The 21,300-nt window shown below is 40.4% G+C and overlaps 1 protein-coding gene and 1 long non-coding RNA gene across 5 annotated transcripts in view; one reads left to right on the forward strand and one right to left on the reverse strand.

Moving 5' to 3' along the window:
- The window catches only part of EIF4ENIF1 (eukaryotic translation initiation factor 4E nuclear import factor 1), a 44,876-nt gene extending 24,317 nt beyond the window's left edge, over positions 1 to 20,559 (forward strand). For 2 of the 4 annotated variants that reach the window (XM_040464025.1, XM_040464026.1), the window contains exons 7-19: positions 1,475 to 1,650; positions 6,588 to 6,723; positions 6,937 to 7,116; positions 7,856 to 8,088; positions 10,940 to 11,011; positions 11,467 to 11,650; positions 12,630 to 12,709; positions 13,038 to 13,180; positions 15,849 to 15,933; positions 17,213 to 17,351; positions 18,436 to 18,780; positions 19,055 to 19,219; positions 19,801 to 20,559. In XM_040464025.1, the coding sequence (XP_040319959.1) occupies positions 1,475 to 1,650; positions 6,588 to 6,723; positions 6,937 to 7,116; positions 7,856 to 8,088; positions 10,940 to 11,011; positions 11,467 to 11,650; positions 12,630 to 12,709; positions 13,038 to 13,180; positions 15,849 to 15,933; positions 17,213 to 17,351; positions 18,436 to 18,780; positions 19,055 to 19,219; positions 19,801 to 20,042 (2,180 nt within the window). In that variant the 3' untranslated portion in view covers positions 20,043 to 20,559. The remainder of the gene's footprint in view (positions 1 to 1,474; positions 1,651 to 6,587; positions 6,724 to 6,936; positions 7,117 to 7,855; positions 8,089 to 10,939; positions 11,012 to 11,466; positions 11,651 to 12,629; positions 12,710 to 13,037; positions 13,181 to 15,848; positions 15,934 to 17,212; positions 17,352 to 18,435; positions 18,781 to 19,054; positions 19,220 to 19,800) is intronic. The other 2 variants (XM_040464027.1, XM_040464029.1) reach the window with 2 other exon arrangements.
- On the reverse strand, positions 16,055 to 18,436 carry LOC121022664 (uncharacterized). The gene is made up of 2 exons (XR_005787040.1): positions 18,284 to 18,436; positions 16,055 to 18,236 (listed from the first exon to the last, which is right to left on the reverse strand). It is a non-coding gene; the product is annotated as an uncharacterized LOC121022664 (long non-coding RNA).
- Positions 20,560 to 21,300: the final 741 nt, after the last annotated feature.

Raw genomic sequence — 21,300 nt, forward strand, 5'->3', positions numbered from 1 at the left:
AATAACAAGACTGAGGTAACTATTAGGGACTTTTGAGAAGGGATGGGTCCAAGATTTGGCGCCTTTTTTTTTTTTTTTTTTTTTTTTTTTTTTTAATGGGAAGACTTCATGTCTGCTGTAGATCTTGAAAGTACAGGCAGTTCTTACATTGGTACTTTTGCAGCACGGGGCTTTGGGAGTTCTGTCCTTCAAACTAAAAAGTTTGATGGGGCGCCTCGGTGGCTCAGTCGGTTAAGCGTCTGACTTTGGCTCAGGTCATGATCTCATGGTTCGTGAGTCTGAGCCCCACTTCGGGCTCTGTGCAGACAGCTGAGAGCTTGGAGCCTGCTTCACATTCTGTGTCTCCCTCTCTCTCTGCCCCTCCCCTGCTCGTGCTGTCTCTGAGTCTCAAAAATAAATGTTAAAAAAAAAAAACAACTTGAATGTCTAGGGGCACCTGGGTGGCTCAGTTGGTTAAGCATCTGACTCATTTTGGCTCAGGTCATGATCTCACAGTTGGTGAGATTGAGCCCCACATTGGGCTCTGCACTGGCAGCATGGAGCCTGCTTGGGATTCTCTCTCTCTCCCCCCCCCCTCTCTGCCCCTACTCCACTCATGCTCTCTTTCTCAAAATAAGTAAATATTTTTTAAAAAGTTGAATGTCTAGTATATCTCAGGGCACTTCTTTACAAGAAGAAAAATTTTTTATCCTAAGTATTTTGCCTTTTACCCATATCCCAGCTAAAACGAAGATACTAGATTCCTCAAATTTTAACACTTGGTAGCTTCATTTAGACCCTTACCTTCTTATCCTAATAACAACAACCAAACAATACTAAGTTTTAGATATACCAGGCACTTGAGAGTAAGACGAAACTGATTAGAGCAGACACTTTGAGAGACAACACAAGGATTATAGAGAAGGCAGTGATTAATTTTTATGGGCAGGGTAAATATAGGTAGGCAGGTCAGCCTTCCCAGAAGAGGTACCATTTGAGGTTTGCCTTGAAGGATGAGCTACAACCAACCTGTAGGCAAGTGAAAATTGCCCTCATGCCAGATTTCACATAAATACCTTAGATTGTTGAACCCTGACTTAAAGCAGTGGTATAGACTACGTGGGTGAAGGCAGAGCCAAATTAATTTGGTTCCATTTTTAAGCAGCAAGAGACTTGCAAAAAACTATCTTTAAAAAAAAAAAAAATCCCATTAGAAATAGAACCTGCTGCATTACGGAAAACTTGAAGAATGGGTGGTGGAGGGACCATAATCTTTCCTGCATTGTGTTGGTGTTCTGGCCTGTTACTAGGGCTTTTTTCCTAGCTCCCATAGGAAGCGAATGGTTTTACTGTTGTAAATGCTGTATCGGCACCTAAGGTCTGTCTTTAAAGTTAGCTATGGCTCTTTTGCACGTGTGATGATGGCTGAGGCCACAGAATAAGTCTAGAGCAGTTCACTTGATCAAGTCTGTTTTTGTCCTGGTTTTGCTTTCAGGCATAGTCGAGTGCAATGGAGGAGTGGCCGAAGAGGATGAGGTGGAGGTCATCCTGGCACAGGAGCCTGCTGCTGATCAGGAAGTGCCAAGGGACGCCGTCTTGCCTGAGCAGTCCCCAGGAGAATTTGACTTTAATGAGTTCTTTAACCTTGATAAGGTGCCATGCTTGGCTTCGGTGAGTGTAGCAGCACGCTTATAAATGAGATGGAGCAACTGTATGGTTAAATTTGACCTAAGTATCTCAGATACCTCTTTTTAAAGTATTGTTTTGGTAGATGTTTTGGGAATTTTGGCTTTTATTCTTAAATATTATTTGAGTTTTTGTGGCTTTGTTTTGGGAATCTGAGTGGAAATGACCAAGTTGAGAATTCTGTACCACTTACCTCTTTTTCTAGTCTGGTAGCATTGAAGTAAGAAATCTTTAGATGTTAAGAACATTGCTTTTATTTTTAGGTAGTTAAGTGTTTGTTAGACTTGCTGCAGAGGTGGATTTTTATAATTGGTGATTAGTATCATGCTGATGTACATTCCTTGGGTAAGGTTGACTTGTTAGGTGGTAACTTTGTGGTGTGATGGTTTTGAAAATCTTCAATGAAAAGCAACTTGGAATACTTTCAGTGTTGCTGTTAAACTACTGAGGTCCAGTTTTTCTCAACTTTCAAAGTAGAATCAGTAAGCATCCCAAATCCTCACTTGCTGCTGCCTTTGCTCCTCGCCCCTTTGGTCATTTAGGGATTACTGTAGCCTCAACAAATTGGAGAAAAGATAGCACTCTGACCTGTGCACACAGAAATGAAGTTCTTCTGTGGTTGTTGAAAGAGTGCAGAGAACCATGATGAAACAGAAATTTAAAAACATTTGCCCAAAAGCATCTGTATGTTCTAGAGGTCCCATTTACAATAGCAAATACATTTGACCTGTCCTTTAAAATTGGTGATTCATGGAATTTAAATGACTGTACTTCCTAACTATGATGGCTCCTTATTTGATTATCCCGTGAGCAGAGAGAACTGGGTGTGACAGAACAGGCAATACTGGCTTGTCTCCTTTGTCATTTGTGGTCCCAGTCCTCAAAAGATGGCCACCTGGAACAGGTGAGCAGACACTGCCTAGCACTAATAGGTATGGGGCTGCAGGTGAGTTCTAGGACAGTACCTCTTAAATTCTCTGTGGTGAGGGGCCAGGTTCTATTTTCAGTCCATTGAGAACCAATACTTGAGTATAAAGTACAAAAGTCACAGCAGTGCCAAATTGCTGCAGTTTCTAAGCATTTACTTTCATTCTCTCAACTTACCTCCATGTGGTCCAAGAACACACTTGTCTAGAGCACTCTTCAGGTAACTGTGTGTTTGGTTCTCACTTACAGTCAGCCAGTCAGTAGTAGTCCTTTGGCTCACTGTGAGCAGAAAAGTTGCATTCAGATGTGAGCTTAATTTTTTTGGTGTAAAATTCTTAGCTTTTGAGGGGATGTTAGTGGCTTCCCCATCCCCCCCCCCCCCCTTCACTCTCTTAGGTGGAAATCTTACTATAAAAAGTTTTCACAGCAAAAGGTAAAAATTTATAGGCATATTATGGCTCCAAATGTGAGCACCTGTGAAGCTTAACGCGTGTGCCTACATAGAAGAAGAATCCAAAACTAAACCTGATAATAGGTAACACGCATAGAGTGCTGATTGTTATAGGCTTTACACACAATAAGTCATTTAATCCTCACAAAACCCTTATAAATTAATTACTACAGTTTCCATTTTACAGACGAAGAAACAGGCACAGGTTTAAATAACTTGCCCAAAGTCACACATGTAGTAAGTGGTAGAAACTGAATTTTGATTCATGCAGTTTCAGTTAAGTCTTTGTTTTCAGTTCACCATAACTATACTGCCTCTAAAGTATAAAAGGAGGAATAGGAACTTCACACTATATTTGGCCCTCACCCTCAACCAAAATTTGGCTAAAGCTGAGCAGTAGTTGCTACTAGGCTAAGAGGTCTCCATGTTTTTCATCAAAGTCCTGCTCATTAAGGTGTATATTCTATAGGTTCACTTAAAAGCAAAACTGGGATCAGTTAAAAATACTGATTATGCTGTATAACTCTAATATTTGCTCATTAAATGACCAATTCGGAAAAATAAGAACTATATAGGATTTGAGCATCAGTTGACAAGTGTTATATAAAGTGCTTGAAGTAGTGCATGGCACTTAGTAAGCTCTACCAGTGTTAGGTATTAATAGATAAAAATAGAATTATACCTGTATTTGTAGGCTATATTTACTGGGATTACATCACATTAGAAGTTGAAAGTCATAAAAATCTATGCAAACTGAAAATTTGGATCACATGTGCAAGTAATTTCAGTTAAATAATTAAAAATAAGTTTGTTTTAGATATGATGCAACTATTACTATAGGGCCTGACGTGTAACAGGTGCTTATGTATGTTGAATGAAGAAAAAGGAAATCAAAGTGGAAATCGTAAATGATTTAGAGTGATGAACAAGGACCATGACACACAAAACCCTTGGTGGTGTGATCAGAAGTATGCTCAGAAGAAAAGGTATAGCCTTAGGTACATTAATTGCAAATCCCCAAAGTCAAACTAGAGTGAAACAAATAGAAAAATATAGAAATTTCCATAAAAGTGGAAGGTACTAAAAGAAAAATGTTAATCATTTACTAGTCATTGACAATGACTAGCTTTTGTCAAAGAAAATATTTTACAGTATCTGATCAGAATAATACGAATCCTAAGATAAGACTTCTCAAATGACTTTTGTTTGAAGGACCAGACTAACAGTCATAAGTTACTTTGAAAGGTTATTAAAAATCTAGAAAGAGCAGATGAAATCTACCAGATTACATTTATAGGCTCCTCTTCTTGAACAGCTGATAGCTGACAAGAATGTTCACAGAGGATGTCTTAACCAAGAAGTCAGAGCAGTGGGTCCAGCTCTCCATTTCCTGTACCAAGGTGCAGGAAATCTAACTACTGCTAGATCATCCTTGTTTGCTGTGTGGTAATAATGACTGCCTAGATGAATCCTCTCAGGATTCCTTTGGGGTTTAAAATGCTTTACTTTCCTGAAAGTGGAATTTCCAATAAATGTGTGTAAGAATAACTTAGTGTCAGGGGTGCCTGGCTGGCTCGGTCCGTAGAGCACATGACTCTCATCTCAGGGTCGTGAGTTCAAGCCCCACCTTGAGCATGGAGCCTACTTAATAAATAAAAGTTAATTGAATGAGTAACTTTGTTTCTACTTTTTATGTTTTAGCTATAATAAAACCACTCTAACAGAAACAAAGTTGGTCATTGATCGAAGTATGGAAGGAAATGACTTTCTCAGTACTTACTGTCATATCTTTAGAAAATGTCCAATTACTTTATATTCGTGTCCTTTTTCATGTTCTTCCTGTGTATCTTCTGACCTTTTTCCTATACACTATAGTCAGAGGAAATAAAAGGATTAAAATGCAAAGAGATTTTTGCTAGTTATAAAATGTCAAACTCTTCAACATTATAACATTTTTAATGGCTATAGCTTTTAGTTTTAAAATCCTATTTGTCACTGACATGGTTATACTTTAGATAAAATTTTCAATTTTTCAGTGAATTGATATTTAATAATGTTTCTCTTATATTTTAATTATTGCAAAAAATTTACACTTGACAGCATTAATATTGAGGGTGTGTGTCTTACAAGTGAAGTGTGATTGAAATTGAATCAGAAAATAGAAGTGCCACAAATAATAAATGTCATGAGTTAAAATCCTTCATTCTTGTGTTCAAGAGAAGTACTCTGTGGCTTAGTTTGGGTACATTATGAGGAAATTCTCCCAGGTGAGAATAAAAGAATCTAACCTGCTGTTGCTGCACTTTGGAAATTGGGAGTTCCAGGCATTAGATGAAACAGAGTCACTAACTTTGCCATCCGTGTACCAGTTTTGGGGAAAACCTGTTTTCTATCATTGGTATAGAAATGAAAGTTTATGCCTTACTTTCAAGGATGTGCCTCATTTTTTGGATTGACATTTGCTTTACCTTGTCTTTTCTAAATATTGATAAGAACACTGCATAAAGATCAATTTGGATATTTAACTGGATTTATGATAGCGTAGAATTAAAATATGCATTTTTTTAATGCTTCAATCTAGTTTTTAAGAAGGATTGATCATGGAAATTATTATGAAATAGTGTTGAGAAATTATTTCTGATTATAATGCATCATTTAATTGTTCTTACTAAACTGAAAACTGTTGAGATTGGGGTTAAAAGAAAACAAACACCTGCAAACTCCCTATTAAATTCATGCTGACAAGGGGACCTGGGTGGCTCAGTCAGTTAAGCTTCCGACTTCAGCTCAGGTCATGATATCACAGTTTGGGAGTTTGAGCCCCATGTCGGGCTCTGCGCTGATAGCTCAGAGCTGGGAGCCTGCTTGGGATTCTCTGTCTCCCTCTCTCTCTGCCTCTCCCCTGCTCGCGCACGGTCTCTCAAAAATAAATAAACGTTTAAAAAAATAAACCAATATTAGAGGACAGTTAAAAGTTAATCTTTCACATCCTGACACATTCTAAACTTTAACTGCAATTATGATCTCTGTGAGCTCTACTTTTTAGCTTTTGGCTTCCGAAATTGTCACCATTGAATTTTCTGATGTTCATTACAGCCTTGAGAAAGTTGAAGTTTGAAGTAAGGGCTGTCATCGTCTCTCTATACTTAATATTTAGTTGAAGACCACTCATCAGCTTGGCAATGGAATGCTTTACTATGGTAATTTTGATTTTGAAACTATGTCCTCTGAGAACATTAAGTAGTTCATGGAGTTTCTAATGAGGCAAAGGATAGAAATCCAAAACACATTATATGGCAAGAGATTTTTCGTTATATGCTTAGAAAGTACATGATCAGTAACACCTACCTTTGGGTTACTCAAATGACCTTGGAGGGGAAGAAAAATTAAAGATGTTGAAAATCGTAATTTCTGAGAGTATTTACCTTCAGGTCAGCAGCATCAAAGGAAGCTTCAAAGTAAGTGATCTTTTCTTAAAATTTGAACCTTGTTGTCCCTTTCACCTAGAAACTCTTATCTTAGCTCCTTTTGTCTTTCCCTTTAGATGATAGAAGATGTTTTGGGAGAAGGGTCAGTCTCTGCCAGTCGGTTCAGTAGGTGGTTCTCTAACCCGAGCCGATCAGGAAGCCGATCCAGCAGTCTCGGGTCAACACCACATGAAGAACTGGAGAGACTAGCAGGTAAAATGGCTTCAGATTCTGACCTTGAATGTAGATTGGAGCTTTCTCTGATAATGATTCATTCTGTCTTCATTAGTTAGGGTCCATTAGGGTTAAAGGCTCTCTGGATACTTAAAAACCCCTTCCGTTTATGCCTTCTTAATACTGTTGAAGATCTGTTTCTGTGTTTTATTGGGACTAATTGATTATAAATGTATTTACTTGCAATATTAGGTCTGGAACAAGCCATCCTCTCTCCTGGACAGAACTCGGGGAATTATTTTGCTCCTATCCCACTGGAAGACCATGCTGAAAATAAAGTGGATATTTTAGAAATGCTACAGAAAGCCAAAGTGGATTTAAAACCTCTTCTTTCCAGTCTTTCTGCAAATAAAGAAAAGCTTAAGGAGAGCTGTAAGTGTTTATTAGAGTCTGCTTTAGGCATTTGAAAAAGTGTGGATATCAGGCAGTTGGTTCTAACATACTACTGTTTCATCAAAAGTCAGATAGTGGGTTCTATTTAATGTTTTTCAAAAAACTTTTTATCAAACAGTACCACCTCTTTGAGAATCTGGTAGTCAGTAGACTTTCCATCCAAGTCTTCCTTATTACCTGGATCCTGATCATAACACTTCCAGCTAATGTTATAGTTCTCCTGGGCATAACTTGGCAGCTTCTCACACGTTTGCCCCAGTCTGCCATTTTCTTATGTTATGCACTCTCACCATAAAACCTTAATGATAAAATAACCATAGCGAAGGTAGCAACCTTACTGATGTTAGGCTATCTGGGATTCTTGTCCCTGATAACAAGTCTCCAGAAGACTTATTATGAGAGGTCCTTCTGCAAGATGCACATTAAAGATCTTATCAAGTCTTAAAGCATTACACCCCAAGTGGTCTCCCGTTTCTAGCATTGTAACACTTACGGTTTATTTATGCCATTTCGTACTGAGTACATAGTTATGGCCTTATTTCCGCTGTGCAGCTGTGATTTTAAGGGTTATCAGTTTGTCAATTAGGGCATCAACCTTTTCTGGCAACCTCACTTCAACTGTGAAATAAAGTTTCACTTTAACCATCATGATAGCCCCAGAGAACTCCTACCACATACTCCCTTACTTGGCTTAATCTGGATTTTCTCAATGTTTCAGCGCATTCAGGAGTTGTGCTGTCAGTAGAAGAGGTAGAAGCAGGGCTCAAGGGCTTGAAGGTGGACCAGCAAGTGAAGAATTCAACTCCCTTCATGGCAGAACACTTAGAGGAGACCCTGAGTGCTGTAACCAGCAATCGACAACTCAAAAAAGATGGAGATATGACCGCGTTCAACAAACTAGTGAGCACCATGAAGGCAAGTGGGACTTTGCCTTCTCAGCCCAAAGTCAGCGTAAGTATTTGGCACAAACCCAAGCCTTTTCTCCTATTCCTTCTTTCTGTTCCACTTCCCCCTATAATAAATGGACTTTAAAAAAAATGGTATTCTAAGTTGGAAGTTCTTTAATAGGCATTTGGTCCTTGATGCTTTTGTGTGTTCTTTAATTATCACTGCTATTTGTTACTAGAAAAAGCAGCTTGTGGTTGATGGATCTTTTATAGGTGATAGTTTATAAAGATAGAAAAATTCAGATATAACTTTAAGTCATTGCCAAAAAAAGGTGTAAAAATATTTTTGGATTGTACTCTAGAGAAATTTTCCTATTTATTCAGCTACTTAAGCCAAAATAATTCACCATATGTTTACAGTACATCTTTCTTTTTACGTTTTTTAATCACTCCTATACACCGGGAATTACCTGCTTTCTTGATCAGGCAATTGACAGTGCTATGAATAACTTGTAAAGTATCTAAGATGGATTTTTCAAGATCATTGCATTCTGTTAATTTACTAACTAGAAAAAGCTGTGACGTGTAAAACCATCCTGGGGCATGAAGTTGGTTAGGTAGTGACTGCATGCCAGCAGATGCAGGTGTATAGTGCATACTGGTCTTTGTCATAACACATTAGCGGTGGTTCTTAGCCATGGCCTGTGTCAGTATTGCTGTCCCTTGATGATACAAGGTGATAAGGGAAGCAGGGCAAACATGAACAATAAAAACGTAAACATAGATTTGTTGCTAAGTTACAGCAAATTTATTAAATTGAGTTTTGCCTCTTGTTTTCTTCCTTTTTTTTTTTTTTTAACGTTTATTTATCCTTGAGATAGAGACAGAGCATGAATGGGGGAGGGTCAGAGAGAGAGAGGGAGACACAGAATCTGAAACAGGCTCCAGGCTCTGAGCTGTCAGCACAGAGCCCGACATGGGGTTCGAACTCACGGACTGTGAGATCATGACCTGAGCTGGTCAGACACTTAACTGAGCCACCCAGGTGCCCCAGCCTCTTGTTTTCTTCTAACATCATCATTTCTGGGAACTACAAGTTGGTCATGGTACTAGTAACTGTTTGATTCATCGTGCCTTGTACCAAGGGAAGGCGCAATCGATTGTGGGAATTTTTTTATCTGACCAGCAGTTGACAGATTCCAACAGAGATGCCATTGTTCCTGGCCTTAATGCCAGGACTGACATATTACCCCTGGAAGAAATCATCTTAAGTAGACTCATTCCTTTGTATCTGACCACACCATGCCAGTTATAGGGGAATGTTTTCTCTTAAACTGCTTCAGAGTTACGTCCATACAAAGAATTACTAGATCCAGATGCTTTCACATGAGCACCAGATTAAAAGATCGCAAACTATACTTTTCTCGTTCATCTGTGTCTCGGTGATTGTGTGCTTGTAAGTCAAGTGTTTGAGTCAAGTCTTGTTAAGTGCCTTCTTTTAGTGTGAATGAGTAAAGAAGTGGGAACAGGAGGATTCAAAAGTTTACCTGATGCTTTTGAACATTTTGTTTCAGATGTGATGCTAGGGTTTGATATTGACACAGTTGACCCTGCCTTGTGAGGGTAACTGGTTTGATGTTGGGGTTTCAGTGGTCTGAAATAATATTTGGCCAAGGGAGTGAGCCTCAAACACCTGTGTAAAGGGATGGATGATATAATTCAAGTTGCTACACAAAAAGTAACACAAACTCAACCTAACCTAGAAAAGAAAGCAACAAGGAAACTAATGTTTAGCACACCAGGTATTATCCCAACGTATTGCTTGAGCTGCATGTTGTTGTTAACTCATGGTCTATTTTAAAATCAAGTCAATTACTATGGCTGTGTGTGTTATGTATATACTATTATCCGCGTCCATCTGTCTAGGTTCAACCATATTGTTTCATCACCAAAAAAGGATATGTTGGTTCCATCTAACCTCCATTTCAAATTGAATTGTAGAGACTCTATCCTCCAAATACAGTAAGCCATGTAGTATAAAGTTGCCCTTTTTTGTTAGATGGAATTAAATGACTCTTGAGATCTCTTATTAAAATCCTCTGCAGTCCCAATTCCAAAACCAACAATAAAACACTTGGAGATCTTTGGGTTGTTTGTCATGCCTGAGGACATTGCTGTGGACCTTGGCAGCTTCATCTAGTAGAAAAGAAAACTGTGTACCAGAGAAAGCACTTCAGGCAGAGCTAAATGGACATAAGGATGTCCTGAAGTACAGAAGGTAATGTCATTTGGATGACTGCTGCTGCATTAAAAGCACAAGAAGTGGAGGATCTGAATTTTGTCCTGTATATGAGACCCATTTTGTAACAGCTCATTAAAAATACTAAAGTTTAAATTTCCTGAAATGTGAAACTCTGAAATATAACAATCCTGGCCAACCTTTAATGTTGTTTACTAGGTTTTTAACTACCATCTGTAGTCTATAAATCCTGTTTCAAAGATAATGGGTAGCAAAGGTTGCCTTGAAAATTAAAATCTATAAATTATCAGAATTTCCTTCTTGTTGCTTCTTACTAGGTGCTCCTCTATTTCACCATTTCCTTTTTCTCTTCTTTGGGTCACAGTAGTAGAGACAGTGAAATGCACTAGGGTTACCACAGGGAGGAAAAGACCATCTGAGGGTCTCTGAGTGGACTTTGCATGTACACGTGCAGATTCTTTCCATTTCCAGATCTTTGGGACCTGTGTGTGATGAGCAAGTGGAACAGGTTGATCTAACTTAGATTTCTGTGCTTTTGACATCATTCTGCTTAAGTGCCAACTCCCTGGGGAGTTTTTAATGCTTTCTTGTGGTCCCCAATTAATCTGTAAGTTGTGTAAGAAGGTTAAAATAAGTTTTCCTTTGACTTTTTTAGCGAAACCTCGAAAGCCATTTGATGTCCCCTGCTGAGATTCCAGGCCAGCCTGTCCCTAAGAACATCCTGCAGGTACTTCACCATCTTATACCATGGCCTCGGAGTCCTGAACACTAGTCCTCTGAACTGGTTTTGTGTAGTGGTCCAACTTTGGGCCTTAGAGAATGATCCATGTGGTCTGACAGTTGAGGGTACAGTGTTGCTACCTGGCATAGTTCTGTGTCACTGTTAATCTCATTGTGGGGTGGGGAGGTGGCTGAAGATGACAAAGCTCTTGACTTCCAGTTTACAGGTTTGCAGTTTCTATAGAAATTTAAAGTATCTAACCTATATTTGTAGCACTAACTTAAAGCAAATGTTGCTAGCTGAACAATGAGAGAAATGTGTTGCATGTACATGTGCCAATTCCTTCAGTGGAGCATGAGAGAGATTCATAGTTGGCTTCCAAAAGTTAATCCATAATTCATAGCCTCTGACTAGGAGAAAGAAATAGGCTTGTTCACAAGGATTACTTTTTCTGCCTTTAGGAACTTCTGGGTCCACCAGTTCAGAGACCTGCTTCTTCCAATCTTCTCAGTGGCCTTATGGGGAGTTTGGAGCCTACAACATCTTTATTAGGCCAAAGAGCACCTTCTCCTCCCTTGTCACAGGTGTTTCAAACGCGAGCAGCCTCAGCAGACTACCTTCGTCCTAGAATACCATCACCAATTGGTAAATGCTGCTGTGCATTGGGGCGCCTGGGTGGTAAATGCTGCTGTGCACAGATGTCTGTCCATTCTCCCCTAAACCACCACAAAGGTTATACTTGTCCCCTAGAACTGGCAAAGTCTTTTTCATGGGTATCCTTGAAGAATTTAAAAAGAAATCTGAGAATTTATTATGCTTTTTTGGGGGGGTATGGTGAGGCACAAAATTGGAAGATAGTTTATCTGGCTGCCCTTCTAGATAAATATGTTCATATTATAGTTTTCTCTCCTAAGATTGATCACAATTATATAAATTGGATCTAGCTCTTTAGTCTTGTTCCCTATTTTGGGAATTCAATCCAAAAAAGTTAATTTGGCTTACTAGGTTTTTCCTTGATAGAGTAGAAGTCAGGCTAGTGGCTCTCTACCAACCTAATGAAGTTGGTATGCAGTTAACTGTGAGCACTAGTGGCTGATACAGAATGTAAATAGAAGAAGCAGTTCTAGAAAGCGGTCTAACATAAGTGTTGTGCAAAATCTCATTGTTTTCTCTCACCCTGGACCACATGAGGCTGCTGGCCACTCTGGCCCCTGCCAGTCATACCTTGAGAGTAAGTTTTTGTAATCTGCCTTCCACAATTCGCAAGATAGAATGGAAAGAATGTAAACCTCAAAGCACTGGAGTCTGGTTGTCAGCTGTTTCCATGATAAGGAGCCAAATCACTGAGTAAAAAGCACTTCTCTCTGAGAGTCCTCAGCTCTGAAGGGACAGAGCTGAAGCTTAGTGGAGAAGATGTGAATATAGCAGTTTGGATCATTAAATGCTCTGATTAAGGTCCACATCACCCAGTGTGGACTACAGAAGAGGGACATCATCAGCCTGGAAGTCACCACTTCCCTGAAAGAGATGGTGTTCAGTAAGAAGCAGCATGCATTAGTGATAATGTCTCTCTAATGGATGTGTGCTCTCTTGACATTCACTGAATCTGCAACTTTCCCATCAGGTTTTACACCAGGACCACAGCAGCTACTCGGAGATCCATTCCAAGGCATGCGCAAACCCATGAGCCCAGTCACGGCCCAGGTCAGTCTGAACTTTGTCTAACTCAATTTTTCGCTTGGTTTTCATCCTTCTTGTTGACTGTGGGATGGAAAATTAAATTGTTGCAATGTTTAGAAGTGAGTTTGAACTATAAACCAAGCTCAATGAAGGCCAGAAAATTGGTGAACAAAGTCACACTTTGTTAAAATCTTATTCAGTGGGTGGCAGCACAGTTTAGTCAGGTTTGCAGTATCTAATTTCTCTCAGCTGCTGCATAAACATACCTTTCTAAGAGTGAAGAGAGACCTTTGTAGAAAGTGCATTGACTGTCCTCATTTTTCTCGGATCTTCCTCTGCCTCTTCTGCTCAGCAGATGAGCCAGCTAGAATTACAACAGGCAGCTTTGGAGGGGCTGGCCTTGCCACATGACCTTGCGGTGCAGGCAGCAAACTTCTACCAGCCTGGTTTTGGCAAACCACAGGTGGACAGAACCAGAGACGGATTCAGAAACAGGTAAGTTACTAATCCTGCCCTTGTGGGGATTTGCATATTAATTTTCATCAGATTAGCAAATTGGTTATCCATAGTAAAATTCTGTGATACACACTGCTACATTGAACAATATATGGTGAGAATTCTGTCTCCCAAGTGTTCAGTAGAGGAAGTGATATGATTGAATTCTGCAGGGACATAGGCTTTTTTCATTATATATAGATTTTTATATTCTTGATTTAAAGGATTCATTTTTACAAATGTAGCTAGCTAATATAGCTCCTTATTTATAATTGTTAGATGATGAAAATTTAGTAAAACTCCACCTAGGTTCTTCCCCTACAGATTCCTTGTTGAGTTACCAAACTGTCCTTTGATGCAGGTTTGTTGATCCAAGGTTTGTTGATCAAAGCTATTAACAAATGATTAATGACTTCAGTCTCCTCCTGTTCCTTCCGATATTTGCAACAAGTAGTAAAACAAGCCATTACTTAGGGGGAAAGGGCTAGCAATATTGTTCTTTTTTGTTGTAAAATAAAACAGAGAAAACTGCATTAAACAAATGTACAGCTTATTACAAGACAAAATCCTTTGTTAGCTACCCAGAAGCTATGTGCCCTGTCCCAGTAATACCCCTTTCCTCCCTCAGAAGTCATCCCATCCAGCCTTTAAAAGTAAATACTGGGGCACCTGGCTGGCTCAGTAGGAGGGGCATGTGACTCTTGATCTCAGGGTCATGAGTTCAAGCCCCACGTTAGGTGTACAGATTACTAAAAAAAATAAACTTTTAAAAATTGAAGAAAAATAAAAGGAAATGCCACCTTCATTTCTTCAATTTTATCACCAAAATGTTTATCCCTGAAACATTAAGTCCTGCCCATACAGTATACTTGGTAGTTAAGAGGTACTTGTGTTTTGGTATTTTTCTTAAAATTGTATCAGTGTCTCATTGTCTTGCTTCATCTGTTTTTATATGTTGACCCTTTCAGAAGACACTGAGACTTAGTAAGTACTGTGTATTCTTGCATAAATGCATCCTATATATAGTAGCCCTCACCCGAAAGGGAGATCTCAGGACTGGTCTATTGAACCCGTCACTGGATTTGTCTCTATAATATAATGTAGTTTCTTAATAATTCATTGACTTGATTTAATTGACTTTCAAAGCACTTTTGATATCCATAATTTTATTTGCTCTTGGCAACAATCCTGAGGTAGATGGTGTAAATAACTGCATTTTACAGATACAGAAACTTAGGTTTTTAAAATGCAAGTTACTCAAAATGAAGACCCAAGTCAGTGTCAGTAGAGCCTTTATGTTGTTTGGATCAAATGTCAACCTCTAAGGCCCTCCCTGAACACCCTGTATACAGTTATGTCCCCTAACAGATATGCCTTTCTCCTTGTCTCTATTTTTTCTTATTGTGCTTATCACATTCCAGGTTACTATTTATGTTTTGTCTATTTCTCTGCCTATAGTAACTTTTCTGCCCTACAAACAAAAGAATGTAATGAGGCCAGAGATTTTTTTTTGTCTGTTTTGTTTATTGCTGGATCGCCAGCACTTACCCCAGTTTCTAGCACAAATATGTTTATCAGAAGGAATATATGATAGGTTGTGCAGAACCACCAGACTTGGGGTTTTCCTCATGATCACTCAGAGTACTACTGATCTGTTTCTGCTTTGTTGTCATGCTCAGATTCTCTGTGGCAGCAGTGGGGCTTATCTGGTACTGACTGGAAAGAAGCCATGGTTTAGCATTCTCATCTTTATGATTTAGGAATTTCCAGAATCACTAAGGCTTTGGCCCTCATGGCACAAGGTCTGACAGCTGAAATGCAGTGAAACTCTCATTAGCCAGTGAGCTCATATAATTCATTTTTCTCTCAGCCTGTTTACATCTTCATCATCTGTTTTCTCCAAGTTAAGGGAGAATGGATAAAACGGGGAGAAAGGAGAAGTCTGTTGTTTTAAACTTTATTTGGAAGACTTGGGATCAACTTTGTGTGTGGACCAAGAGTGATGGGGAATGCTGCATGTAACTGGGTCTTAAAATAGCTGAAGCTCTTGGCCCTCTATTTGAACCAGTGTCTTACGAAGCATCAATTCTGTGCCAGGCCCTGTGCTGATCAGTATTGCTCCCTACTCTCTGGAGCACAACCTGGACCACAGAATGAAGGCCCTCCTTAGCCTACCTCACTGGCATAGTCTATAAGTAAAGTATATGCCAGCCCTGGATAACTCTACATTCCCAAGACCATATACCTGATCCTTCTACCTGAATCATTGTTCTCCATCTTCTAGCTTTCTCATTGGTCACACCCAATTCAATGCAGTTCCTTCCCATGGTCCCTTCAGTAGGAGTAGTCTGTCACTCCTTCTATACCTCATTTTCCCATTACACCTTATTAGTATCTAATATGTACATACCTTAGTTTCCCCTAGGTTAGCGTCTCCCCAGTGGACAAGAGTTCCTGCAAGGCCCAGGACCATGTTTAATCTTTTGTCTTCCCTTAGGACTTAGCACATGGTTTTGCATATATTAGGCACTTAATAAATGCTTGGGAAATTGAAATGGATGAGGGAAACAGGATATTAAAGTTCTAAGCTGGTCTTGAGTATTCTGTGGTTTTAGGATTTGGAGTTGGAGCAGCTTGGAGCTCATACTGATACTTGGTTTGTTCACAGGCAACAACGAGTGACCAAGTCACCAGCACCCGTGCACCGAGGGAATTCCTCTTCCCCTGCCCCTGCTGCCTCCATCACAAGCATGGTCAGTGACATTTGCTTTTGTGAACAACTTCAAGGCTTCTCCGTTCAGTTGTACCTATGTTGTATCACTCTGTGCCCCAAAGTGTCCTGGAGTGCCTTCCATAGGAATAACTGACTCAGTCTTTCACACTTGCTTATTTATTAGGTCTTCCCCTTTCAGGATATAGTCTAACTCTTAAGATTCTAGCAAAGCCCCTACATTGGGGAAAGTTTGTTCCAGCAGATAGAGGAGTATGATCTACAACATATAAGGTAATGTAGTGTGTTCAAACAAATGAACAGTTGGATTGGGGAGTAGGAGAGGATAGGGGCCAAAGATAGGTGAGATGGAGGGGTGAATGGGGTTGGATCATGAGGAGTCCAATGAAACATAGTGGAGACTTCACAAATTCAGATTCAGGTCTCAGTGATATGAATTAAGGCTAGGACAAAGGAGTTTGCTTCTTTATGACGATAAATCTAGTTTTACCACTGACTCATTCATGTACCAGCATTTTTTTTTTTTTTTAAGTTTTATTCCCCAAAGATCTTTATCACCTAGTTAAAGCTGATAGACAAAGGGAAAAACTATTACTCTGCTTCAGGACCCCAAATGGGTCTCTGCATTACTAGAAGGGGCTCCTGTGTTCATAATTCATGCCCTGTCTCTTACCGTCAAGGATTTAGGGTTAATGAGAAAAGTCACATGCACAGTAAAATCATCAAAGTAAAAATAGGCAGTGAAGAGATGAGGAAAAAAATGACCCCAAATGGTGAGTCCTAGGGCCTGAGGAGATTATTAAGATAATTGTGAATTTCCTGGTAGCCAAGTTAAGATGGGATATAATTAAGACTATAGAGGAATTTAGGTTCTGAGGTTGTCTCTGAATTATCCTTTCCCAGTTGACAGGGCTCTTGCTCTAGAGTTTACTTCTGGCCATGTTCTTCGCCTGTTCTCAGCCTAATCCCAGGCTGGGAAAATGGCTGAAGCAGAGGTTGCATAGGTAGGTCCCTATCACCACAGACACAGACGGGTAGGTTGAAGTTCTATGCTTTAACTACCTTTGTGTTAGAGCTAAGTCTAGGTTTTGGTGAAAGTGAGATGTGAGCAAGGGATGATGCACTTGGGACACCACCCATATGGCCCATCTATTTCTTTTCCTCTAGCGGGTAAACACCAGAACATTGGAGTTGGCCTCTGCACGTGTAGCCAGTAAGGGGACTCTTCAGTTTGACCAATTAACTCTGGCTTGATTAGGAAAGGCAGTTAGAGAATGTGCTAATACTGTTTTTCTCTGCAGCTTTCTCCTTCCTTCACCCCTACCTCAGTGATCCGTAAGATGTATGAGAGCAAAGAGAAAAGCAAGGAGGAGCCAGCATCTGGAAAAGCAGCAGCAGCTCTTGGTGACAGTAAAGAGGACACTCAGAAGGCCAGTGAAGGTACTGCAGAGCTGTTGAGGGTGTACTGCCTAAGAGTATGTGACAGAGCACGGGCTTGAGTGCTAATCAGCTGACCTGATTTTCTGCAAATCCCTGCACAAAACCCCTGCCTGCTTTGGAATACACAGTTCTGTGTTTGACAATGAGAAGTGTTCAACCAGCTTCACGGTTGCCTAACCACTTAAAATTCTGACCAATCTAATAGTGGTGCAGGACGAAGAATGAGATTTCGTTTAGAATCCTTATTGAGGCTTCATAGTTGAATTATTAGTACGTTCAGCAAATTAAATTAACATGGTACAATCAGTTTTACTTCTGAAAGATTCTCTCTGGTCTACAGAGACTAAGTATCCAACAAAATCTGTGCAATGGGTGAATAATAAGGTGTGGAAAGCCTTTTAGAAGTGTATAGAAAATGTGAGCAAGGCTTTTAGGAATTGCACAGTTGGGATTGTCAAGGACATGGTGAAGTGGTTCTAATAGGTTTACACAAGTCTAGAGTTTTGGTCTGAGAGCTTTTTGCCTGTGAGAAAGCTTCTGAAAAAAAAAAAAAAATCCTGTCCTACTAAAAGGCAATTCAGATTTCTTCACTAGTCTGTAATTTAAATTTCCATTGCAGTGGATTTGCATAATTTTACTTTCACTTGACTTTCCCCTTAGGCTAAAAAAGCATGTTAATCTAGGATAGTACTAGCTCCCACACAGATCCAGACCACAACCATATGGGCAGGCAGAGCAAGGTGCCTGAGTTAGACCACCAGACCATAAGCCAGATTCACTTACCCATAGCTATTCCTGGGTTGGGAAGATTAGAAGAAGAGTAAACTCTGTTCCAGCAATGTATTTGGAGACTAGAAAACTTGTGGTCTTGTTCCAGCTCTGTCCCTGACAAACTACCCCTGTGTCCTTGACTAGGCCTATTCATAAGGTACATGGTATTTCCTATGAAACAATCCTCTGAATTTGTAAGATCAAATAAGATTGTAAACTTCCTAAGAAGTGAGATTTACTGGATCGTTGGGAAGACAGCATGTTTGGGAGAAGTTTGCCAGTACCAAAATATTCTCTGTCTGGGTCCTTACAGAGAACCTAGTGTCCTCCAACTCTGTGCCCAGTGCTGATCGAGACTCTTCTCCCACTACAAATCCCAAACTGTCAACATTGCAGCGGTCTTCATGTTCTACCCCACTATCTCAGACCAACCGTTACACCAAAGAGCAAGATTATCGACCTAAAGCAACTGGGAGAAAAACACCCACCTTGGCATCCCCAGTTCCAGGAACACCTTTTCTCCGCCCTGTCCACCAAGTTCCCCTTGTCCCCCATGTTCCAATCGTTCGGCCTGCTCACCAGCTTCACCCAGGGTTGGTCCAAAGGATGCTGGCCCAGGGAGTACATCCACAGCATCTTCCAAGTTTGCTCCAAGCTGGTAAGTTTCTGACCTGGCATGACAGCATTTGCCAGAATGGATGAAGTACTGTACTATGAGAGGTTTTTTTGTTTGTTTCTTATCTCTAGAAAGATGTTGCTAGATTTTTCCATCTAACTGGTGGGCAGTGGGTCCAATCCAGTCTATCCCTTAGTCCATTAAAAGATTAGGAACCTAACTTAAGCACTGTTCATTGTTAAACTTGTAGATCAGCAAAGCTTGAAAATTTCCAGGTAGATTACTTCTCATCACTTTTTTCCCCCCTGTCCAACAGGTGTGCTTCCTCCTGGGATGGACCTGGCTCATTTACAGGGAATATCAGGCCCAATCCTGGGTCAACCCTTCTACCCTTTACCTGCAGCTAGTCACCCTCTCCTAAACCCTCGTCCTGGGACACCTCTGCATCTGGCAATGATGCAACAGCAGCTACAGCGCTCAGGTAGGTTCAGGAATGGGCCAGGGGAGCTGGGGATGGGCTGAACAGGCTTAAAGCTTTTGGACCAGTTTCCAGTGGAGGGGATGAATTAACACAGTTCATTCTTTAAACTTATCCTAGCAAGATCGGGGTAAGGGGATAATCAGAATACGAACCCACTTCTGTGGGATTTAGAACTCCTGTCCCTGTAAAGACAATGGGAGAGCTGATGATGCTCTGGCATTTTTGTCCTTTGCCTCTTGAAGAGAGGAGGCTGAGAATCCTGACAGAGGTTCAGCACAGGGACTGTACAGAGTAGATGCCTTCTCCCCATCTAATGTTAGTACTTTTATGATATGATTGCTTGTCATGGTAAGTAGTGGACGTGCCATTTAGGATGGCTTCTCAATGTGGATGACTTCTGAATAGCCCTGCTTTCCAAGGTACTGTCTTGTATTTTGTAAAGGAGTTAAGCCCTATAATAAATCCTCTGGTAAAAAATTCTATTTGTAGTTTTATGAATAGGATTTGAGTAAGGCAAGTTCTGATACAGAACTGCTTTCCCCTACATGCTGAGTGATAACCCTTCTTTCTTATCCCCATAGTTCTTCATCCCCCAGGCTCTGGTTCCCAGGCAGCAGGTGTCAGCGTTCAGACGAACCCTCAGAATGTGCCCACCCGATCAGGCCTGCCTCACATGCACTCTCAGCTGGAGCACCGCCCCAGCCAGAGGAGCAGCTCCCCAGTGGGCCTCGCCAAGTGGTTTGGCTCAGATGTGCTACAGCAGCCCCTACCCTCCATGCCTGCCAAAGTCATCAGTGTAGATGAATTGGAATACCGACAATGAACAGGGCAGGCAGGCTCACCTATGCCTGGACCTACGGTGGTACCCTGATCAGGATTCTGCTTCATCTTGGGTTGATTTACAGGCTTTTACTTTGGAGCATTCTGTGCAAAGCTGTTTAGGGAAGCCCAGGCACCTGGTGTGGTCTGCATTGACAGAAGGATCTTAACCAATTGAATGGAGCCTACATGGTCTGAATATAGGATGCACAGTGTTGTCAGTCCTGGAAATAGTCTTTTTTTTTGTAAGATATGTGAATGAAGTGTTGGTGTCTTCACCAAGAGGTGGCACCTAAGGGTTCTAAGGAAATAAATGTATAGACCCTATGTACAGACTTGTGTATAAACAACTTTTGTATATACATATAGGATAGCTTTTTTGAACTTATACAGCTGTATATAAAAGTAGCTGGTATTAGTTAAGCCTGTGTCAACAGTTTGGATTTTTTTCACTTGTACATTTGGGACTTTTTCTTTTGGTTGATTAAAGTTGCATATGCTAAGTGTGTGAATGAAGTGAATGGCACTGTTGTGTTTCAATTCATTCCTTCTCATTTACCAGCAGCTGACCTATGAGGTTCAGTAGGTTCCCTTAGGGAACCTGAAGTTTTAATTTTTATGTTTATTTTTGAGAGAGTGTGAGCAGGGGAGGGACAGAGAGAAACACAGAATCTGAAGCAGGCTCCAGGCTGTCAGCACAAAGCCCAACACAGGGCTCAAACTCACAGACCACGAGATCATGACCTGAGCTGAAGTCGGACCCTTAACTGACTGAGCCACCTAGGTGCCCCTTAATTTTCCTTTAAAACTCAGAATTGAGCTCGATCTCATTTAGGAGGAGGAAACATTGTCCACATTTTCTGGGCCTTGAAGACTCTAATGGGACAGCTTAGGCTGGAATGGCCCTATAGAAAGCCTTGTGGTTAACACCAGATTATAATGTATAATATCTTAGATTAAAACCACCTAGTGAAAACAATTTATTGGGTAATCATGCATATGGTAGCTTTTCCCCAACAAATCCACATTTACTAGGGCAGAACTGAATAGTCTGTTGGCATCCTGTTCTCCAGCTCAAAGTCACCTATAAAGAAAAACAGGGCCTCCTAGTTCTCATTCAACCCATTCTTTTTCCATACGAAACTATCCTTAAGACTGATGCAGTCTCCTTGTGTTTTGTATCTCATTCCTCAGCTCACAATTATTTTTATTCACCTTAACTATATGCATAGCATTAGAGAACAGGATTCTACAAGAATACT

Source organism: Herpailurus yagouaroundi, unplaced genomic scaffold (assembly GCF_014898765.1).
Source record: "Herpailurus yagouaroundi ecotype Mexico unplaced genomic scaffold, PumYag 428, whole genome shotgun sequence".
In the NCBI taxonomy this organism is placed as follows: domain Eukaryota; kingdom Metazoa; phylum Chordata; class Mammalia; order Carnivora; family Felidae; genus Herpailurus; species Herpailurus yagouaroundi.